Below are 23,532 nucleotides of genomic sequence, written 5' to 3' on the forward strand. Positions count from 1 at the left end.
AGAGCTATCTATCAGCAATAGCTCCTGGCATGACACATATTCCCTTCAAAGCTGAGAGTCAATATTCTAGAGCATAATGATAATGAATCACTCTCTTTAAATATGTGCTTCTTGCTTCATTCTTCATGAAAAAAAGTAGCAGGATTTTAGTGGGAAGAAGAATCTTGAGGGAAAGAGAAGGCAAAGGAGACAAAATCATGATATCCCTTGGAAAATTCTCTTTCGAACATATTTTATGGAAAGAAAGGTTCTTTGGCTCACAACAGGCTCTCTCTTATAATAAAGGTCTTCAATATTGTAGTCGGACTTTAGAAACTACATCTTAAAATATGAAAAGAGGCCTGTTTGAAATTTGATAAGTTTAATTTTTTAAGGCTGATTATGCTATGTAGTACTGTACTTAACTAATCAAGTTAAAGACTGTAACACTGGAATTAAGAGTGATTTTTGAAATTATTTACAAATTTTCTCTTCAAAGTTTACAACATCTGAGAAAAAAGCATCTTAACCAAATTAATATTTCTGTTGCATTTTATTGGCACACTCATGGGTGATATGCAACTCTACCACCAACAGATATAAAATTTTCATCTTTCTTTCATCTGGAATTGGATTCTGGATACTTTGTTTGTCAAAAACCTCCTTACACAAGCAAAGTCCAGTAGAATGATATCTTCTCCACTGTACAGAAAAATCACAGAGGTGTAAAGTACTTACTAGCTGACAGATCCCCTGTGGCTTTTGAAAAAAGGCCTTTTTGGAATGCCCATTAGGTTCCTTCCAGGAAACAGCAGAGGTTGATTTTAAAAGCAGGCTAGGCTTTTTCATTTTTTAAGCTGCAAAATTTTTATACCTATCAGGAAAAAATCCTACTACATTTCCAGTCTTCAGAAAAATCCTACAGGTAGTCTTCGACTTACAACCACAACTGAGTCCAAAATGTCTGATATTCCACATGCTAAGCTGAGAGTTAAGTAAGTTTTGCCCCATCATATAAAGGTCATTCCTTGTCACATTTGTTAAGGGAATCACTGCAGTTGTTAACTTAGTCACGCAATTGTTAAGTGATTCTGGCTTCCCCACTGACTTTGCTTGCCAGAACACAAGCTCACAAAAGGGGATCACATGACCCTGGGGCAGATCAACCATCAAAATTGTGAGTCAGTTGCCAAGTGTCTGAGTTTTGATCATGTGACCATGAAAACGCTGCAACGTTTGTGTGAAAAATGATCACAAGTCGCATTTTTAGTGCCATTGTAACTTTGAATGGTTCCTAAACAAACAGTTGTAAATCTATCTGTACGAACAAGTACCACAGACAAAACCTCCCTTGATGAATTTGTGCTGTCCCAGCCAGTCTATGGGAATTGGATAGTTACTTAGGAATTATGAGCTGTCTCCTTAAGGGAAGGCATCATGGCTCCCCACCATCCTTCCAGAACATCCTCCCGTTGTAGCGGTGCATCTCAGGCCTCCAAAGCAGCAAGTTACGCTGAACGAGCTGTAGAAACCCAAGTTGAAGCTTCAGCAGCAGAGGCAGATTTACGTATTACGACAGAGGTGAAACAGCAGAAGGCTGAACTGTCCAAACAACAAGCCGAAATAGCCAAAGCTCAGGCCAATCAACAAGCCGAAATAGCCAAAGCTCAGGCCCAAGTGGAGTTACTCGAATGACAAAGAGAGACGGCAGCGAAAACAACACGGGCCGCAGCATGGCAGAAGGCGGCCAATGCTACCTCCCTCAACTTCGACCTCGAAGAGTTGGGAGAAGAGAGCCCAGATACACGGGTCAAGGCCTACGTGGATGAGCAGCACTCGCTTCAAAATGAGCAGCTGGAACCACCTCAGTTGCCTAACAGTCTCCCACAACCAGAGAAGCACAGGGATGAACCTCAACCACAGACTCTACATGTTAGTTACGCAACTGACGTTGTACAACCTAAAGTACGAGATTCACTTTCCTCCAACAGCAAACTTTCCCCAACTGATGTAGTACATAATAAGGTCCGAGATTCTCTTTCCAACACTAGCATCCCTACTCCAATGTCTCATGGCCTGCCAGATGAGCAAATTAGCCCAACAGTGCTCACAATGACTTCTCGACAAGTCGACATGCCATCAATGACAACTGCCACCCTCAATCCACAGGCAGCAGCATTCCTGCCACAATCTCAATACCAATCCGGCTCCCAGGCACCACAAGGTAACCGTGCCCAGCCGACACAGCAGCATGACGCTCGACCATCGTCCCCAGTATGGGAGGACAACATCCTCCGTAAGTACTGGGAAGAAGACTGCAACCCATCATTGACTTACAACCCAAACCCACCCTACGAGAATCCAGGGGGAGAACCCTCTACGTCAATATCTCCCCCCAACTCAGCAAATGCTGAAGATTACTGGAGAAACTTGGCTGTACAGAGTGGAAAGCTAAATTTGCATGCCAACAGAGTTCGTAGATTCTCTGACAAGCCAGGCGGCGAATATCTAGTATGGAAGAAACTTTTCCTGCGCCCCGTTCAGGCGGCACGCCTGAACCCTGATGAAATAATCAGACACTTGATAGCATGGCTAGGGCCACAGTCTGCTGACATATCGAGGGCACTTTTGAAATCCCACTTAGACGACCCGGCTGCTGCCCTATGGTTATCATGGAAAAGGCTTGACGAACTGTATGGCACTTCCAAGGATGTAGAAGCAACACTCCTGGATAGCTTCAACAGTTTTCCTAAAACTCCTATCGACAAGCCTCGCCGAATCATAGACCTCGCTAACATACTTTTCCATCTGAGAACAGCACAACAGGATCCGAACTTACTGGGACTCGCCTGTCTCGATCACGTCGACACACAGAACAAAATTGTTCGAAAACTTCCGCAGGTGCTAATTGAAAAGTGGCTCCAGTTGACTGACACCTTCAAGGCCAAGGGTCGCCACCGTTTTATACCTTTCACACTTCTTGAAGAATTCGTGTCCCACCAGGCGACAGTGTGCAACACACACTGAGCCTGTGGACTCAGAGCTGTTAGTCCTCCTAATAACAGAAGATACAACAGCAACTATATATCACCCTCAGGCCCTATACATACTACCAGAGAAAGACCCTTCATGGTTGTCCATGACACCAAGATCAACTCCTCATCCACACACAGTTGGGGAGAGAACTCCTCAGATACAACCCAATTTAGATCTCCGAACACAAGGAGAATACAGTTTTGTCCTATGCACAACACTCGGCACTCGCTGAACAGCTGTACTGCAGCGAAATCACTGACCCAACAAAAATAATTGCTAAGAGAGTACCCATACTGCTACAAGTGCTGCGAATCCAAACATTTGTCCAAATACTGCACAACCAAAGTGCAATGTCATGTCTGCAAAAGTGACCAGCACCCGACCGCGCTGCATCCAGACTCCAAGCTGCCACTGCAGATACCTCGTAACCTTCCTTCAGACAAGGAGCCGCAACGTAACACAGAAGCATGCAGGGCTCCTTGGCAGACTGACAAACTGCAACCAAAACCAAGCATGAGCATCAACTGCACAGCACTGGGCGCCAACTCACCATACCCTCGTTCGTGTCTTCCCATCTGCTTAGCCAAAGTGTACCCTGAAGATGCCGTGAAAATATACGTGCGGATAGACACTCGAAGCACCTGCACCCTGGCCAGACCTGCATTCTTCGACCTCTTTAAATTGCAACAAGAAAAACTTCCCTTCACTGTATCAACATGCCATGGACCAAGAAGGACGGCGGTTGAGGAGAGCTACTGGACTCTGCATAGAGTCATTGGATGGAAGTTCCCGGTTCCCACTACTGCTCGTATTTGAATGCGATGGGATACCGAACGTACCATGCCTCACCTACAGCACCTAGCTCATCACTTTCCCGCTCTAGATCCAGAGGCTGATATCCTACTCTTGCTGGGAAATAATGCCCCACATGTCTTTCTCTTCTCTAAGTCCGTCGGCGGCCCTGTAGACAGCCCAGTGGCCATCAAATCTCCACTGGGATGGGGGATAGTAGGAACTGTCAGTGACGCCCAGATGCTTCAACCCAGGCACATGCCTTAGCACCATCCATTCCAACCGCCTTCCGATACCCTTTAGCACCATTGAAAACAAAAATGCCGTTCCAGCGTAAAAGGCTGCCGGCAATCAGTACACTTTTGCTAGGACACCCTAAATGGCCGCCAACAACCACCAGACGTCCACTAAGACGCTCTACATGGGCATATGCCTCCACAACACCCTTTCCAGCAGCTTCCCAATGCCCTTTGACACTGTGGAAGCAAGAGTACCGTTCCAACCCTAAAAGGCCGCCAGAAGCGACCAGCAGACTTTCACCTTTGCCACCAAGAGTACCTGTACAACCTAAAAGGCCGCCAGAGGTGACCAGCAGACTTGCACCAAGAGGCCGAACTTGAAGATTGAACCTCAAGCTTTGCATGCTTTGCTTTATTTGATGTTTTATTAATGTTTACTGTTTTTCTTAGTTACATAGCTAACTGTTTATCTTAGTTATATAGTTATCTGCTATTCAGTTAGTATTACCGTTTACTGCTTATCTTAGTTTATAGTTAATTTTTTTCTCTTCCTTTAATAGTAGAATTTACAATTCCAGGCGGGGAGTGTGCTGTCCCAGCCAGTCTATGGGAATTGGATAGTTACTTAGGAATTATGAGCTGTCCCCTTAAGGGAATGCATCATGGTAAATGTAGTTAAAGGTATCCTGGGAAATGTAGTTCATGTCACATGACCACATCTATAATCCTGATTGGTCACTGGATTGACCCTTGGTGGATTGGGGGAGGTTTCCCTCATTCTTTGTCTGAACTCTCTATCTCATAGCACCTTCTTTCTATCGCTATGAGATGGGTTAGGAGATAACCATCTTTTACCTGCAAGGCTGATATACAAAGGATTGGTCATTAAAGAAGAACTTCATCACAAATGTGAGTTATGAAATACCTGATGTGCCAATAAATCTACTTCGTTATGGATGTTTTGTGGAATCTATCTATCTGCATCTGCACAGCTACAAATCCACCTCTGTGCAAGAGACAGAAAAGAACTTGAAGCTGACACTAGAAAAAAACAGAATTATTTTAGGTTTCACATCTCTATTGTAGAATGGAAACCACTGATAAAACAATATCTCATTCCCCCAAAGCCCCCATTTTCCTTTTGAAAGTTGAAAGGCCTGGGGTAAAGGAAGACTAGTACCCTACCAATCATATTTATACTATAAAATGGAGAATATTTCAATTCTGTATCTGTGAAAGTATGTTCTTCTCTCATCATATTATTTATGAGAGCCACTCTTATCCTCTCTGAAAGGATCCAGAAAATGGTTTTATGTGGGCACATATATAAACTTTATGAGCTACAGATACTATTTAAATAAAATCCTAAACATACGTAAGATGGTTCAGGTTCTCAAAAACCAATCCCGCCACATGTAAATTAAAATCTAAGGAGGAATAAATTATACAAGCTTTTCATGAGGACTCAGCTTTTTTTTCCCACTTCACCTGGATAAAATCTAATGATATAGACAGATTAATGTCATTAACTTAGTAACAGATTTTATATATTATTATATTAGCCATGGCTCCAAATATTGAGAACAGTTCTCCCCAGTCACAATTTGCATAATAGCAAAACTGATTTTGCTAGGTGGGTCTGCCAGATACTTTTTAATTTCAAAATACATGATGGCCACAGCTAAGAATTCAAAGTCTATTCAACAACAACAACAACAACAACAACAACAGTGATGCAAAAGTAATAATTTTTAACTGTCACCGTGCGCAAAGTAAGCTTTTCAGAGGCAACGACTACTGTGAATCTCAATTACACCAAAACCAAATGTGATTACTAATAACAATAGGTTTACAAAACTCTATTTCATTTTAATGAAATCCCAATTCAGATTCTTGCTGAAAGTGTCTGGAATATGTTGCATCCTCATGCCTGTCACTTAATCTGATGTGAATGTTTATTTATTGTGCACTTGGTTCTGAAACAGCTGCAATTCCCAAAGCTATTTCTAAAATGGTCAGTTTGCTGGAGAAACCAACCGGTCATTTGGATAAGTGTCAAAGTCTGGAGTCTTTTAGAAACATAAGAATAATGTATATGTATGTCTTAAGTTTTCGACTTTGAAATTGTTTTCTGAACTTAAGTTTATTCTTACTTAAATCAAGAATGAGTTCACTCATTATGCTAAACCATGATTTATTGAAAACACCATAATGGTTAGGAATCTTAGGATCATATGGAATGTTAAAACATAAATTGTGATTCCTTAAATGAGTTCACACAACATAGTATGGCAAAATTAAGCAAATCTCTTTGTGCTCAACATGATGTATGAAGCCAGCTTTCCCTCTTAATAATAAAATGAACTTTTTTCCTTAGGGCTCAGATTTATTTCTTCACTGCTTTTACATTCAATTATTTAAATGTACATTCTTGTGTTTAGAAAAAAGTAATAAAACTCTAATTTACCTTCTTACTCTCATGCTGTATAAAAAAAGTCAGAAGTAGACTGGTTTAATTTTGTAACATAAGAGACTTGTTGGAGTCTGAAATATAATTGACACAAAGGAGAGAAGTATGGGGAATCTTTATTAATTAACTGGATCAAACACAATCAACTATTTTAGTTAATACGTCTTTAGGACTGATTCTGTATAAGGATAACGTTTAGTTTATACTGTATGTATTAAACTACTGTCCACTGTATTTCATGCTGACTGTATCAAAAGTAAGCCACGCAACCCAATACTCAGCTTTTACCCTCAACCACAACCCTACCTCAACCCATCCACCATCACCCAAGACTAGGCACGCACGCCCCCAACTACCTCAATTCCAACTACTGCCGGCCTTAAATGCAAACTACTCAATGCAAGAAGCCTCGTGAATAAAATACCTGAATTTCTCATCCTCCTAAATATGGCTAACTTCGACATTATATTTGTCTGTGAAACATGGCTCAATGCATCTCTCCCCGACTCCATTACCACAGTAAGAGACTATCATGTTTACCGATCAGATCGTGAAAATCGTCGAGGAGGTGGTGTTGCTATATTCTATAAAAAATCCTTACATCTAAAAATATCCAAGTTACCCAGGAGCTTGCCCTTCCTGAAACCATCATCTGTGAACTATCCTTAAATATCACAATTCGATTCTTACTATGTTACAGAGCACCTGATTATGACATCGAACATGTAAACAAGCTAAATACATTACTAACATGGGCTGCATCCTGCCCATACCCTTTTATCCTTCTTGGTGATTTCAATCTGCCTCATATTGACTGGACCCTAAATGATTGTACAACTGAAATCATACACACAACCTTCTACAATGCTATTACAAATCTGGGACTGGAACAACTAGTAACCAACAATACTAGACTAAACAACTGCCTTGATCTCATCTTCTGCAATAGTTTGAATTTAATTTACGGAATACAAACTAAAGAACCCTTTTCCAGTAGTGACCACAATATGATTGACTTTTGTCTCAACATACGTCCACACAAAAATCACCACAATGATGTAATCCCCAATTATAACTTCAAAAAAGGCAACTATGATCTTATAGACAACGATCTCTCATCTCTTGATTGGCAATCTCTATTCACTGGATGCAATACCGTTGAAGACCATTACAACATATTTTTACTTGAAGTCAAAAGAGTCATCAAACTATATGTTCCAACAACAACTCCCAAAACAAAACAAAAAGCAGATTACCCATATCAATAAGGAAACTTCAATCCAAAAAGAGATCACTCTGGCGGAAAAACAAATCTGGTCACGTTGCCAATTTCAAAAACCGATACAAAAATTTATGCCACCAGATAAAGACCGAATGCACCAATTATCACATTAAACAAGAGGAAAACCTTCTAAGCACCAATTCCACCCGTGCTTTTTACAATTTTGTAAACAATAAACTAAAAGACTCAAGGTCCATCCCTCCCTTGATAGGACCTGATGGTAAAGACTGCAACGACGACACCATTAAAGCCAACATCTTTAACACATTCTTCGGCTCAGTATTTGTAAACAGCAATGGATCATGCCCAGTATTTCCTAGCCGTACCACAGATAACAACAATGATCTAATACATATCGATTTCACAGAAGACAATGTTAAAAAATCACTACGCAATCTAAAACCATCTCTATCTATTGGACCGGATGGAATATGTGCCTACTTCTTAAGAAAGCTATCCACTGCCATAGCCAAACCTCTAAGCATAATCTTTGAAAAATCTTTCAGGACCAGCTCCTTGCCTAACCTATGGTCACAAGCCACAGTCATCCCCATCTTCAAAAAGGGAGACCCAAGCCTAGTTGAAAATTACAGGCCAATCTCCTTATGCTGCGTCATCTGTAAAGTCATGGAATCAATTATTAACCAATCCATCATCCTCCACTTAGAGACAAACAACCTACTCTCCAATAAACAATTTGGTTTCAGAAAAAAACTATCCTGTAATCTGCAACTCTTACACTGCAAAAACATATGGACGACACAACTCGACCAAGGCAAAGCAATAGACGCAATCTACATAGACTTCTGTAAAGCCTTTGATTCAGTGGTACACGACAAACTACTCCTAAAAATAAAATCCTATGGTATCTCTGGACAACTGAATAACTGGATAGAAGCATTCCTGTCAAACAGACAACAAATGGTCAAAATCGGGAGCGTCCTATCAAATCCAGTACCTGTCAATAGTGGTGTCCCCCAGGGCAGTGTTCTAGGACCAACTCTCTTCATACTCTACATAAGCGACCTCTGTGATCATATTAAGAGCAATTGCGTTCTCTTCGCTGATGATGTAAAGCTGTTCAATACCACAGACAATACTGCTACCCTACAAAAAGATCTTGACTATGTATCTGAATGGACAAACAAATGGCAACTTCAAATCTCAACAAATAAATGCTCTGTCCTACATATTGGCAAAAAAATCAGAAAATAAAATACAAGCTGAATAGCCAAGATCTTGTTGATGACCCAAGCTCTGTAAAGGACCTTGGAATACTCACCTCTAACGATCTAAGTGCTAGAGCCCACTGCAACTACATAGCCAAAAAGGCATTAAGAGTTGTTAACCTAATCCTACGTAGCTTTTTCTCTGGTAATATCACACTACTAACCAGAGCATACAAAACATTTGCTAGACCAATACTCGAATACAGTTCATCAGTCTGGAACCCTCATTACGTATCTGATATTAACACAATTGAGAAAGTCCAGAAATATTTCACAAGAAGAGTTCTCCACTCTTCTACTTGTTGTAGAATACCTTATGCCACCAGACTTGAAATTCTAGAACTAGAAAACCTTGAATTACGCCGTCTTCGGTCTGACTTAAGCATGGTATATAAAATCATACATTGCAATGTCCTACCTGTCAATGAATACTTCAGCTTCAACCATAACAACACAAGAGCACACAATAGATACAAACTCAAAGTAAACCGCACCAAACTTAATTGCAGGAAATACGACTTCAGCAATAGAGTGGTCAATGTCTGGAATACTCTACCCGACTCTGTAGTCTCTTCCCCAAACCCCAAAAACTTTAACCTTAGACTGTCTACTATTGACCTCACCCCTTTCCTAAGAGGTCTGTAGGGCGTGCATAAAGCGCACCAACGTGCCTACCGTCCCTGTCCTATTGTTTCTCTTATTCTTTTATTTTTCTTATATGTACCCATTTCATGTATTCACAACTATGTATACACTTATACTTATTATCTTGTAAACAATTGGCAAATCAAATCAAATAAATAAATAAATAAATAAATAGAACTTTACACCATATCAGCTTATATCATTTCAGCAGTCCCTAAAATGCGGATTATTAAATCCTTCATGTTTTCTTGCATAAAACACTGAATTTTAGTTAATTTTTAATTTTTTTAATTTTTTTTAGTTAATTCCTGCATCTACAACACAATGCATCTTTTTATATTGTTAAAAGATATCAGAGCAATAAGAGATTAAAATGTTGAAATGTTTAATAATGATTGGTTTTAAAATTTAATAATATGAGGGTAGGCTTAGATATTGAGTTTTAATTAAAGAGTTTAATAAGATTATGGTATTGATGTTATTATAAAATTTTTATTATAGTATTTGTTTTTTGGAAAAGGCAATGGGAATGTTATAAGATGCAATATTTAGATCTATTGTTTAACTATGTATTTAATTATTTTGGATGTACTATTTAGATAGAACGTACCAAGCAGAATCGGATTGGGTATTGGGTGTTATTTTAAATGTTAATTTGATTAATTTAGGGGGGAGATAGAAAGGCATCATACTCTGATTAGTGATTTCAGGAGAAACTCTTTTTTTTTTTATAAGGAACGAGACAAAGGGACAATAAAGAATGGACAAAAGATACAAATATAATGACTCAAATTAAGATGATTAATTAAGATAGAATTAAGAAGAGTGAAATGTGTGGAGAAGTTAATATAGAAGATTTAGAATGGTAAATAAAATAAGTAATGACATGTAAGATGAGCATGAATATAACTGAAGTCCATGAAGAGAGAGATACCTGGGGCTAAGTTACTTTCCAAAAAGATTTTTTTTATGTTTTGTGTGTTGTGTGTATATGTTTTTTTTGGGAGAATTAATAAAACCTTGCAGAAATATAGAATGAGAATAATGGTAACTAAGTCAGAAGGAAATAGATGAAATAATAATAATGAAATTGAATAAGAGTAAAGAGAAGTAAAGAGAAATTGGATAAGAGGTTTTTGTATGTTTATATGGAAATGGTTTAAAACAGAATTATAGTGTATAAAATAAGGTTTTATCTGACTTGTTAAATTTATAATGGAAAAAGGTTTAAGCATGTAATGGTTAATGATGATTTGTGTGTTTTTGAAAAATCAATAAAACTTGTTTTAAAAAAAAAAGATATCAGAGCAATTCTAATAAATCACTCCCATTGTTTTTGGAGACTTTCTATTTAAAAAACTTCTGCTGCCTGGAAGAGAAGATACTGATAGTGTGGCAACCATTTTGCTGCCAAACAGAATATCTAACACAAGGTACACAAACTCAAGTTAAGTTCTTGAGAGTCTTATAGCAATCCCATTCTTCTTGAGCATATGGTTTATGTAACTTATACAGTCCAAATTGAGGAATCTTGTCTCTACACATCCAAGATTCATAATATGTAACTGTTTAACTTGCTTATCCACAAGTAAACTACAGATAAATATCACATTATGGATTAACTGCAGTTAAAACAGCAACACTGAGTGACAAGTAGAGTCACTGCATGATCCAGGAGGAGAGTAACCAAGGGCAGAATGGCTGAATAGAGAAGATGCCATGGTGGCAGCTAAGAGGTGGCACAGACTGTGGGAGCAGGCAACTCCAACAAGCGTGGAGTAAGCTAATTGATCCATAAGAGTGTTTGGTTATATTAAAAAGAAATTACCACCCCAGGTTTGTACGACAGTACTGAGAAATGGCAGGAATTTGGGGAGGAATTTAACCCTTAAGATAAAAAAAAGTCTAACTTATGTTCCTTTCATATTCTTTCTGCCCATATTTGCTACTCCTCAGATATCTTTCTATTTTTTTCCATTCAAGGTACCAGAGTTCATTAGGAAGTTCTGTTCATTGTTCAGTTTGATTATAAACACTGAAAGATAGTGGCAACCTGAGAACAATCTGAAGCATATTTGAGACTGGCATTTCTTATATGGTATTATGGCACTGAAATAAAGTCTCGGGCTGAGTTTAGCCACACCTTGCCTACTCATATCTCAGCAGCTCTGAGGAAGGGCATCCTTTTTTTCTATTCCAAGCATCTCCACTAAAAGGAATGAAAGAGCCATTTCCTTGAGACCCTAAATAACTTCGAGTTACAGGAACACACCATGTAGCATCCCTGGATGGGAATCACCAGGGGAATTTTTTTTATTTTAAACTAGGAAGTTCTGCAGCCTGAAAAAAAAAAAGATTCAAAACCCTGATCTAGAAAAATCAATATATAGAGAGAAACAGATTTATGGAAATCAAAGATACGTTATTAGCATGCTCTTTGCGAGTTAACACAAAGTAAGCCTGGCAAAGAACAAATTCTTTATGATCAGTCACACCCAACAAATGTCAATTTTGTAATACAAAAGCAATTACCTAAGATATTTTTTCAATGATATCAAATTTAGTATAACATTTGGTTTAATTGCAAACAGCTGTTGATCTTTCTATAGTGCTCCATTAAAGAGTTACATATGTGTTCAGATGAAACATTCAGACTGCATGTATGTATTTCATGACAAATTTTAAGAAGCATACAAAAAATAAACCCCAAAAGTGATGAACACTAGCACAGTCTCTTTTATTATGATGGTAATATATTCAAATAATGAGTTAGCCATAGATAATTGGGATATTATTAGCATCTTGATCTCTTTGATTCTGGGTTTAATAATGCCCATTAAAATCTCTCTTTGGGGTGGGATGGGGGGGTAGAAGTAACTATTTAAAATTTGATTATATCCCAAGGGAGGGAAGGAGGGCATGCCTGACTGAATAAGTGGTTTTTGCACTACATCGTTGCTTAAAAGTCTCAGTGGGAAAGTCCACTGTGCATGCATACATATACAGGCGGGGGGAGAGAGTAAAAAAGGACACAAAATATCTGTGACTTGTAGACTTACCTAACCACCTCATTAGCGATGTCATGATCTGAAGATATTTAGTTTTCTGCACATTAAAAAAGGTGAAAGGACCCAAAAGAAGAGTAAATACTGCCTGAAAGAAAAACAATTGAGAAAAATAATTAAGATTAAGAAAAACAATTGAGAAAACAATGCAGATTAAGGAAACTGGTAGAAGTATAAAGAATTCATTGAAATACAGTTTTACCAATTATTATTCACTTAAAAAAGAATAAATTTGCTTATTAAACAATTTACTTATTATTTTTATTAAGGTACGAGGCATAATACTAATAGGCTTCATCACATTCAGCTGGTAGACAGTGCTATACAAGTTTCTCTACCTCAGATTATACCTACTATCCATTATTAATATGTTTTTTGCAAATTTCTCCAAAGAAGAAACAAATTTTGATATTTTTAGTAAGACTCAAATTTGTTCCAAACTGGCTTATTAAACATATATCATTAATTTATTTATTTATTTTTTTATTTATTTTTTATTTATTTTATTTATTTATTTGATTTGCCAATTGTTTACAAGATAATAAGTATAAGTGTATACATAGTTGTGAATACATGAAATGGGTACATATAAGAAAAATAAAAGAATAAGAGAAACAATAGGACAGGGACGGTAGGCACGTTGGTGCGCTTATGCACGCCCCCTACAGACCTCTTAGGAAAGGGGTGAGGTCAATAGTAGACAGTCTAAGGTTAAAGTTTTTTGGGGTTTGGGGAAGAGACTACAGAGTCGGGTAGAGTATTCCAGACATTGACCACTCTATTGCTGAAGTCGTATTTCCTGCAATCAAGTTTGGTGCGGTTTACTTTGAGTTTGTATCTATTGTGTGCTCTTGTGTTGTTATGGTTGAAGCTGAAGTATTCATTGACAGGTAGGACATTGCAATGTATGATTTTATATACCATGTTTAAGTCAGACCGAAGACGGCGTAATTCAAGGTTTTCTAGTTCTAGAATTTCAAGTCTGGTGGCATAAGGTATTCTACAACGAGTAGAAGAGTGGAGAACTCTTCTTGTGAAATATTTCTGGACTTTCTCAATTGTGTTAATATCAGATACGTAATGAGGGTTCCAGACTGATGAACTGTATTCGAGTATTGGTCTAGCAAATGTTTTGTATGCTCTGGTTAGTAGTGTGATATTACCAGAGAAAAAGCTACGTAGGATTAGGTTAACAACTCTTAATGCCTTTTTGGCTATGTAGTTGCAGTGGGCTCTAGCACTTAGATCATTAGAGGTGAGTATTCCAAGGTCCTTTACAGAGCTTGGGTCATCAACAAGATCTTGGCTATTCAGCTTGTATTTTATTTTCTGATTTTTTTTTGCCAATATGTAGGACAGAGCATTTATTTGTTGAGATTTGAAGTTGCCATTTGTTTGACCATTCAGATACATAGTCAAGATCTTTTTGTAGGGTAGCAGTATTGTCTGTGGTATTGAACAGCTTTACATCATCAGCGAAGAGAACGCAATTGCTCTTAATATGATCACAGAGGTCGTTTATGTAGAGTATGAAGAGAGTTGGTCCTAGAACACTGCCCTGGGGGACACCACTATTGACAGGTACTGGATTTGATAGGACGCTCCCGATTTTATTAATACTAAAATATGCCATATAGAATGCATCATCAGAGAAAGTGAAAAATAGCAAACAAAAATTCAGAATACACATTTATGTAGGTGCAAAAGCAGCCCAATATTTCTTGCACATTTCACTACTGACTTGATTAATCATCCATTTTGTCTTTTTTTTAATTGACAGAAAGGTGGACAAATCCAGTTGGGACTGAAGTCTAAAAGAGACTTTCTTTTCATTCTGCTTGACTTGATGAAAATCACCCTTGTTATTTGTCCTACTGAATATTCATGTTTTGTCACGTAGAAGAAAGTGAATGTGTTCATGAGCATGCATTTCATTTTCATTTGGACATATATCCCAGGTGCAATCATGTCTCTCCTTGTTAACCAAGGTGTTGAAAAAAATGATGGGAGATTCAAATTTAACTTCTTTTAAGTATTTGGTTCAGGAACTCATCTCACAGCCATATTTTCAAAAACCAACAGTAGTGGTGCATAAACCATATTGTCAGAATCAATCCAGTTTTATGGGATTATCAATAACCTGTTTCCACATTTCCTTTCAAGGGATTTCCAAAATGTTCAGAAGTATCTCTTAAAGCATATCATAAACATTTTACAAATTCTCTAGATTATTATTATTATATACACAATATGAAATTACAGCTACCAGTTCTTTAACATGTGTTAGCCTTCATAAGCATGGAATTATTTCCAAGAACCTAGCATATTGTAATATATCAGAGTGGTAGATATGCAGATCCAAGCCTTTGTAATTAATAGATGGAAATTTTGTCAATGTGCAGTTTATGAAGTGTCATCCGAGGCTTTTTCATATACCACCCAGTGTACCAATAACCACTGTGACCACAGTCAGTTTATGCCATAATCTTTCAACTTTGTGATATTTTTGATACTTGGTGATCTCCAATTCTTTGTCTTCTATTCTACTACCCCTGAAATTGTCACATCAATTATCCACATAATAATTATCCATTCTTCTTCTTTTCAACCACACTTAAATATGTTGTATTATGCAAGACTTTATCAGGTTGTATTTGGAAATCCCACAATATTTTAACCTGCTCATTTTTCAATTTTTTTTCCCAACTATATTTTCCTACTAATTTACATTACTGGGTCATGATAATTTATCATAATCAGTTTGTGAATCTTCTTGCACGAGCTGTAAAATCTACTATTTCTTCTTCTTTGCACAATCTGCATTTTGAATCATTTATTATTTTTTTCAGTTCTGGTCTTGATTGTATTAGTTTAAATAGTTTCCTCTTGAGCAGCCAAAATCAAGCCTCCAGTTTCTTTCTTTTTTTAATTCTTCCAATTGTAAGCTATTGCCAAATTTTATTTTTTCCACTTTCCCCTCCATCTGTCATGCCCCTGTTAGAATCTGACTCTGAGGGAGAGGAGGAACAGCCGACAGGGAGTGGGAGTGTGGCTCCGGAGGTTGTGGAGGAAACTGGGGAAGGGTACAGGCCAGCTGGGCATTCAGAGAAAGATCCAGGCCCATCCCCCCCTTCGTCCTAGGGGACGCAGGGAGGAGCAGATAAGGGAGAAATGTGAATGGCGTGGTCTACAGGGAGGAAAGGGCCTTGATCCCCTTCATGGGCTGCAGCTGTGAGGACTGTTTAAAAGGACAAACTGCGCATGGGCCAGTGCTGGAAGCAAAGTGTGAAAATATTTCTAGTCTGTCAGTTCTTATCTGAGTTCTGGCGTCTTTCCCAGTGTGTGTATTTCGATATCTGTGGACATCTTCAAGCCCAGGCATGATAATCCCCTCAGAAAAAAAAATCGGGGCCGGCCAAAGAAATCGCCCGCCCGCCCGCCCGGTAGCTTTAGCGCCCCCCTCAGCGCTCCACCCGCCCCTCACACCGACCGCGCGTCGCCCGCGCTCGCCCGCCCGCTCGCCCGCCCGCCGCTCGCACCGCCCGCCCGCCCGCCGCTCGCACTGACCGCCGGCGCACCATGCGCTCGCCCCCTCGCCCGGCTCACCCCGCCTGCCGCGCGCCTCCGCTCGCCCGCCCGCCGCCGCTACGCCGGGCGATTGAAGAAAATCAATTCCGATTTTAATCGGAAAAATATCATGCCACAAGCCCTTATCCTGCCTTGTCTCATTAATCCTTCAGTGTGGTTTGTGTTGTTTTTCTATTTATATATGTTTTGAGTTTGAATGGAAGTTCTTCCTTTTCGCAACTGTTTGTGGGGGAGTTTTTTCTCCAGTCAATGATAATTGGACCTTTAAAGCCAAGTTGAAGGAATTAAAGGGACTTCACCTGTTTTTGTGACATTGTTGCTTTTGTATCCCGCCCTGGGTCATCACACCATCTTTTAAAGAAATTGACCATGTAATGCTTTTCTTGTCGGTATTTTGTTCATGTATTATTTTGATATTCAAATATTTTTTTTGTGTACATTGAGTAAGTTCCAATTTTTATCTTGCGTCAGTCTCCTTTTTTACTGACTTTTACATAACCGAATGCATGCTTCACAGTTTATTTGACCTAAAGTAAACCTCTGCTTCTATTTTTGCAGAGCAGGTATAATCTGTCATTATCACTTCAGGGACATAATGTATAACAAATAGTCATCCATTTTCTTGTTTTTCAGTCCAAACTGTCCAGTTCAGCTTGTGTCCAGTTAATAATTCCAAGTGTGTGTCATATCACAGGTTTGGCCCAGGTATTTATAGCTTTGATGGTGTTTCCATCATTCAGTTTTGTCTTTAGTGTTTTCCTCATTCTTTGGATGTATTCTTTATTAATTTATCCATGCTTGATGTTAAACATATGTAAAATGCTCAAACAGGTATAATTGTTATTATTATTATTTAGCCTTGAACTAATGATATTAACATTCTAAATTTATTATCTAAACATGTACAATTCATTTTAAAATTAAACTTGAAAATTTCTGAAGTATCAATAAAATATTTGGTACTGATTAATTCTATATCTATTTTCCATTTAAATAATACAGTCAAATAGTTGGGAAAAGAATATTCTGCTGCATACAGTCTATTCTATTGCAAGCCTGTTCTTCAAATAAAAAGTAAGATGCAATTCTATATTGCGTATAGGGAATAAGACAAGTGAATTAAACTGGCAATTTAGTATATTTATCCATAAATGTGAACGCAACGGTTGTGGTATGCTCATTGATTACATGTATGAGTACTTCTATATCCAGAGTATACTATGCTGCTGGCTGAGAACTTACATGAAAAGGAATAGTCTGGTGTATGGGTACATTGTATTCGGCAAATAATAATAAAAGATCCCTAATATTTTTTAATATCACACATTGGGTTGCTATTATTCATAATTCAAAAGGTGAATTCTCCAGAAATATTGATCCACTTTTCCTGGATTTAAGATTATAAGAGTCCATGTGCAACTCTGACAAAACCATTTAAATCAACTCTGCTTGGAATGAAGGGGAAAAGGTGAATTCCGATTCCCTAAGGTAAGGCAACAGAGGAAAACAATATTTAGTGTTGGCAGGATACGCCTGAAGTTTAGTAAGGTGAACAGCTTCTTAGTCTCCAGCAACCCTAGAGCATCCTTTGAGCAGTAATGCAGTCTACATTCTGAGTGACAGGATGTGTGCTTAGTGGATCAGTGGCTGCAAGAATCATGTATGTACTTCACATAAATCATTTTTGCTACCTTTCTTCAAAGATTTCAGGATATGGTTTAAGATTAAAAACAAATGTAATATTACGAACTCATTTCTGAACTCATTATAAAGAAATGAAGGAATTAAAAAGTATAGAATATTAAGCAGAGGTTACAATAGCATTTTATTGTGTTTTTCATTGATCTTTGTCTCTCAGCTGGACCCTCAACAAACCATAATAAACATTTCAACATAACAAATCTACAAACAACACAGGTAGCTAATATCACAGGCATTTCCCAAATACAAAGAAATACAAAATTCATGAATTCTTTTTTTTTTTTTTGTAAATTTTATTTGAGTTTTCACAAAGAGAAAAAAAATACAGATAAAACATCTTTTTTGAAAGTAGCGTAATCCCAGGTTACATTTCTTCGTACAGACACAAATTCAGGTTCATGCTCATTTTTATATTCTATTCCATATCTTATTACTATTTTACATTTTCCGCATAGCTTCTCCCCTCTTTTAATTTTCTCAAATTTATTTTAATTATCTCATCTCAATACAAATCATTGTATTTATATTTTTTGTCTGTCCTGTTTCAATTATATATTATCTTTTCTCATTAAACAAAATTTCTCCTGTAGTTACGCCTTTATATCTTTTCCCTAAAGTTGTAACATTCAATATGATACATAATTTCCATTCGGATTCTACTTGGTACATTCTTAAAATACACACTGTATTCTTAAAAAAAGAAAAAATTATAAATGTATATAATTAAAACAACATTCCATTCCAATTCAATTCTATCATTAATATTAATATTCATTAAAGTCTTAACATCTTTAACATTACTTTTCAATTAAATATCATACTTCTATGGGAACAATTATAAGCTTTCCATAGTTAATTCCCCCCTCTCTTCACTTATATTTTATAAAACATTATCTAATTAAAATGTTCCCGTTCCTTCCTAATTCAATTTTCTCATTTATTTTATTTCACTTATTTTATTCACAAACATTTCACTAAATTACACTAACTATTTTATCCCTCATTTTAATCATACGTTGTTCCCAATTTTCTAAAGTTATTTCTATTACTAATATAACAATACAATCTTATGTACCTTTACAGAATCCCTTTTTCAGTTAGATTTTCACCCATTATCTCTAAATAGGTCCTGTTTCTCTATATCTTGCTCCGGTCCTTTGTAACTTCTTTTCCTTACCTTCTTCCCTCTCTTCTTCTCTCTCCCCTTTTTACCCCCTTGTCTCTCTACCTCTATTTCTCTCTTCTGTATTCCCCTTTTCTGTTGCTTTCCAGTATTATACTTATTTTTCGAATTATTTTTCTTTTCTTTGGTTGTTTTTTAAGTCTTAAATTCTCCATTCTCTTTCCCCCCTTTCCTTTTTCTTCCCCACATAAAATTGCTTGTTCATTAAAGATGGCTTCTTCTTTGTCCCAGTCTTCTTGTTTTGCAGTCTTTTCTTCTTGTTTCTCATAGTTCCAAATCTCCATTTCTAAGAATTGAAAAACGAAGCCAAAAGAACCCTTCCCTTCTTGTGCATCTTCTTTGTACTTTTTAAGTTCCATTTTCAATTCATCCAGAAGTGGTGCCATTGTATAAATTTTTAAACAACCACCCGATTGATTTTAGTCATTCAAATATAATAACCAAGAATCCAAAGATCACCAAATAATCCAAATACACGCAAGCTGTTTCTTTTTTGCTCTTTTTTTTTTTCACTTTCTCTTCCTGGGGTTGCAAAGTTTAAAAAATTTAGTTGCAAAGTTTCAGTTAAAATGTATCTTTTAGAAGTCTTGTTGAAGTTTTACTGTAGATTCTTTTTAATTCCAGGCAGTCTCCTCCCTCTTCCAGATCCTGCCCTTATTCTTTTTCTCTCCCTTCCTGCTTATGAAAAAGAAAATTTTTAATGTCCAGAAATCTTTCTTATCCTTTTGGCATTTTATTTTATTTTCAACTTAATTGCCTATTGATGTCAAAGCAGATTTTTCCGATTTCTTATTTAAGTCTCTTAGTTGTCAGTATAGGGAAGGAGAGAGAAGAAGAAGAAAAAGCCAAACCTTTCCCTTTTCACTTTCCTTCGCTGCTTCCGACTCTTCTTTGGGAGCAATGTTATTTTTTGTAAGTTTAAATTCCAGGGTACCTTAGTTGTTGCTTTTACAATTTAACCCGGTCAGCCCAAACTTTCACTTCTTATCTTCCTCCTGCACATTCTTTTCTGGTCGAGTTCTCCTTTGTGGTGGCCATTTCTGACCACCGCTGCAACCGCCTTCGGGAAAGGGAGTAATGGCCAGCTGAGGAGGAGAGATGCGGCTCTCCTCAACCCTGCTGGCGGTCTCCCCCCTCTTCACCACCTCTACGGGGTGGCTTAGCCCCGAAACCAGCTGGCTCGGGGCGCTCCAGCGGCGAGCCCAGACAGAAACTGCACACGATCGCGGATTTCTCCCTGTCGCCGAAGCCCTTCAAACCGGAAGTCCAAAAAATTCATGAATTCTGATACCCTTTTGCTGCATATAAGATCTGCTCTCCTGCTTTACCAAATCTGAAGATGCGTCCAATGTCTTAAAACTCTTAAACATACAGAAAAAGGCCTCCTATGATCTTCTTTCTTACCCAACCTATTCCTTTCCTTTCTTAAACCTATTCCTTTAACCCTCAAAATTAGCTGCATATTTTTCAAGGGATTGCATTACTGATCTCACAGACCACAAAGTAACCTAATCTTACGTCTGATAGGAAAATTCTCCTTTTGTTGCCAGAGAAACATTCTTTTCCTTCTATGTCATTCCTATTTCTGCAGAACCAAGAATGAAGTTACAATGCAATTGTTAAAAACACTTGTCCAATGGCTATATAGAAACTTAGTAACTAAGTTTCACTAAGTGATTAACCCAGGGGTGTCAAACTGGCGGCCCATGGGCTGGATGTGTCACACACAGGCCAGGCCCACCCCAGCTCCGCGAAGGGAAAAAATGTCACTATACATCATGTGACAGCAACGTGACGCCGCGAGTTTGATGCCCATGGCTTAAGAACTGAAGTGAAAATGCTGTCATATGTTGAACATGGTCATTTGATATTTTTCTTAAGGACCATGTTGTTTAGCAACAGAGTTGCCAGTTCCAACTGAAGTATCAACCTCTCAGGTAACTTCTAGACAGGACACATAATTAGAAGGACTAATTCTACTTCATTGTAAGGCTACATTAAATGGATTGGCAAGTGTAAAAGTACAAATTTCCCACCACTACTTTTAACTGTTTGATCCATTTGGACAAGTCTGCATCAGGGTTGTGTTTGACCTTGGGAGGCTGGGGTGGGCGTGGCCAGCTCCATGTTGGGGGTGCCTGTGGTGGCCCGAGTGTTCTGCCAGCGAAAACAGGCTCCGGAGCTCCATTTTCGGCTGTGAAGGCTTCCTCCAACCCTCTGCCAGTGAAAACAGAGCTTGGGAGGCCTGCATACGGCACTCCTAAGCTCCGTTTTTGCTGGCAGAGACACCGCAGGCTGGTCCTTCGCTGTTTCCAGCACAGCCCCAGAGGCCAGATCTAAACACACCACAGGCTGGATCCGGGCCTTGAGTTTGACACCCCTGTTTTAAGCCATAATATGAGCAGCTATGCAGCCTGTAAAATTTTAGAATGTTTTAAATGATTGATCTACAAAAATTATCTGAAAGGTCCAGGAACTTCATATTACAATGAAGATAAAAAAGGATCATGATTCATAGTCACACTAAGTAAGTATAAAGCTTGTATCAGTGCCAAAAGGAGAATAGCTATCTTTTGTGTCTAGAAATTATAATTCAGATCCCTATTCAATTTTCTTAGGAAAACATGATTGGATTGCTAATACAATCCCCACTGGAGGAAAAAAGATTAGCCCATAGATCAAAAAGAGGTGAAACAAAGAGACAGACAAGGGATGTGGATAATTAAAGAACAGGTGTTCTCGGCAAATTGGAACACACCAAAATCAACCAGCAAAATCTGCAACTTGCTTCGGCTCCAGAAAGGACAGAAAATTTGAAAAAGTTGAAGTACTGGAAACCTACCATTGACCACATGAACTGTTATTTAAAGGCACAATGGTCTTCCTCACTGGAGGAAAAAAAGTGCTGTTTGATTTATTGCTATAAGATTTTTTTTGAAGTAAACCTTTTTTCAGATTGGAAATCTAGCTTACTTTTTTCATGGTTATTAATTCTGAAGCAAACTTCACCATTAATTTCCATAAGATCGTATCTTCACATACTTCTTTCTCCTAAAGGGTTCCACCATTAAGTTCATTTCCCGAATGAACAGTCACAAATCATTGCACCTGAATTATGAATTTTGTTTTCCAATCTCCTGTGTTCAGAAAGAATATTTTGTTCTTCATGCATTTTAAAGGAATAAAATTTTTGATGAATGCAAGTACAAATAACAAATGCTTACTGGCAGGGGTGGGATTCTACCAGTTCGCACCTATTCGCTAGAACAGGTTGTTAAGGCAGGAAGGAAACATTCTGCTGTTGCTTATAGAAACTGCCTCTCTTATTACATTCTTGACAGGACTAGACTTCATGACTCAGGAACTTCTCTGGAGTTTTTTCCCCCTCCTTTGCTGGTACTTTGCTTGTGTGGAGTGACCATTCAAAGTTACAATGGCACGAAAAAAGTGACTTATGACCCTTTTTCATACTTACGACTGTTGCAGCATCCCCATAGTCATGAGAAGCCAGGCAAGGAGATGCGTGCCTCGATGTGGGTGATATTGAGTTGTCCACGCCCAGCCAATAAGATGACCACCAAGCCACGTCCACCCAGTCACATGCCCACCAAGCCATGCCCACCAACTAAGCCATGCCCACAGAACCGGTTGTTAAAAAATTTGAATCCCACCCCTGCTTACTGGTGTATCACTTCGGTAAGCTTGAATGAATAAGCCTTATCTGAGAGAAGAAAGAGAATGTACTTGATGCTGGAAAAATAATGCCTAACCTTTTTATTCAGAAGGGTTTCATATAGGCACTATTAAAAAGCCCGAAGGGGTTTATGTCTAATAGTCAGCAGCCAACAAAACAAAGCAAAACAAAACAACACATGCAAGGAAGTAAACAACATACCACACTCTTCAACCCCTGGCATTTAAGAATAAATCCTTAGTAATTAATCAAAATATTTCTAGCGGATATAACTATTAATTGTGCAATAAGTATACTATCTCCCAAACAGAAAAATCAGTATAAAGGAATTAGAAATAGATTTGTAACATATTTTGTATCATATTTCATTTCTATTCTCTCTCTCTGTGTTCTCTCTCTGCCCCCCTTCCTTTTCCTCTCATTCCCTCCCTCCCTGCCTCTTTAAAACAGAGCCACTGCCCAACTTCCCTTTACAATTAATCTAAAGCTGTCAACACCAGCAGAAACCAATCCAGGATATTTCCACCTTCTCTGAAAATGTGTGACATGTGATACTTGTACGTGCATGTATACTGTACATTTGCAAGGAACTATAGTCCAAAAAAGAACAGAGTAGTGAGCAAACCCAC

General features: G+C 38.1%; 1 protein-coding gene across 5 annotated transcripts in view; it reads right to left on the minus strand.

Annotated features, from left to right (window-relative positions):
* SLC38A12 (solute carrier family 38 member 12) overlaps positions 1-23,532 on the minus strand; it is a 78,629-nt gene that overhangs the window by 8,820 nt on the left and 46,277 nt on the right. For all 5 annotated transcript variants that reach the window (XM_087955834.1, XM_087955835.1, XM_087955836.1 and 2 more), the window contains exon 9: positions 12,732-12,825. In XM_087955834.1, the coding sequence (XP_087811960.1) occupies positions 12,732-12,825 (94 nt within the window). The remainder of the gene's footprint in view (positions 1-12,731; positions 12,826-23,532) is intronic.

Source organism: Notechis scutatus, chromosome 2, assembly GCF_049901735.1.
Source record: "Notechis scutatus isolate UNSWTSFEM ecotype Mainland chromosome 2, rNotScu1.2, whole genome shotgun sequence".
Taxonomy (NCBI): domain Eukaryota; kingdom Metazoa; phylum Chordata; class Lepidosauria; order Squamata; family Elapidae; genus Notechis; species Notechis scutatus.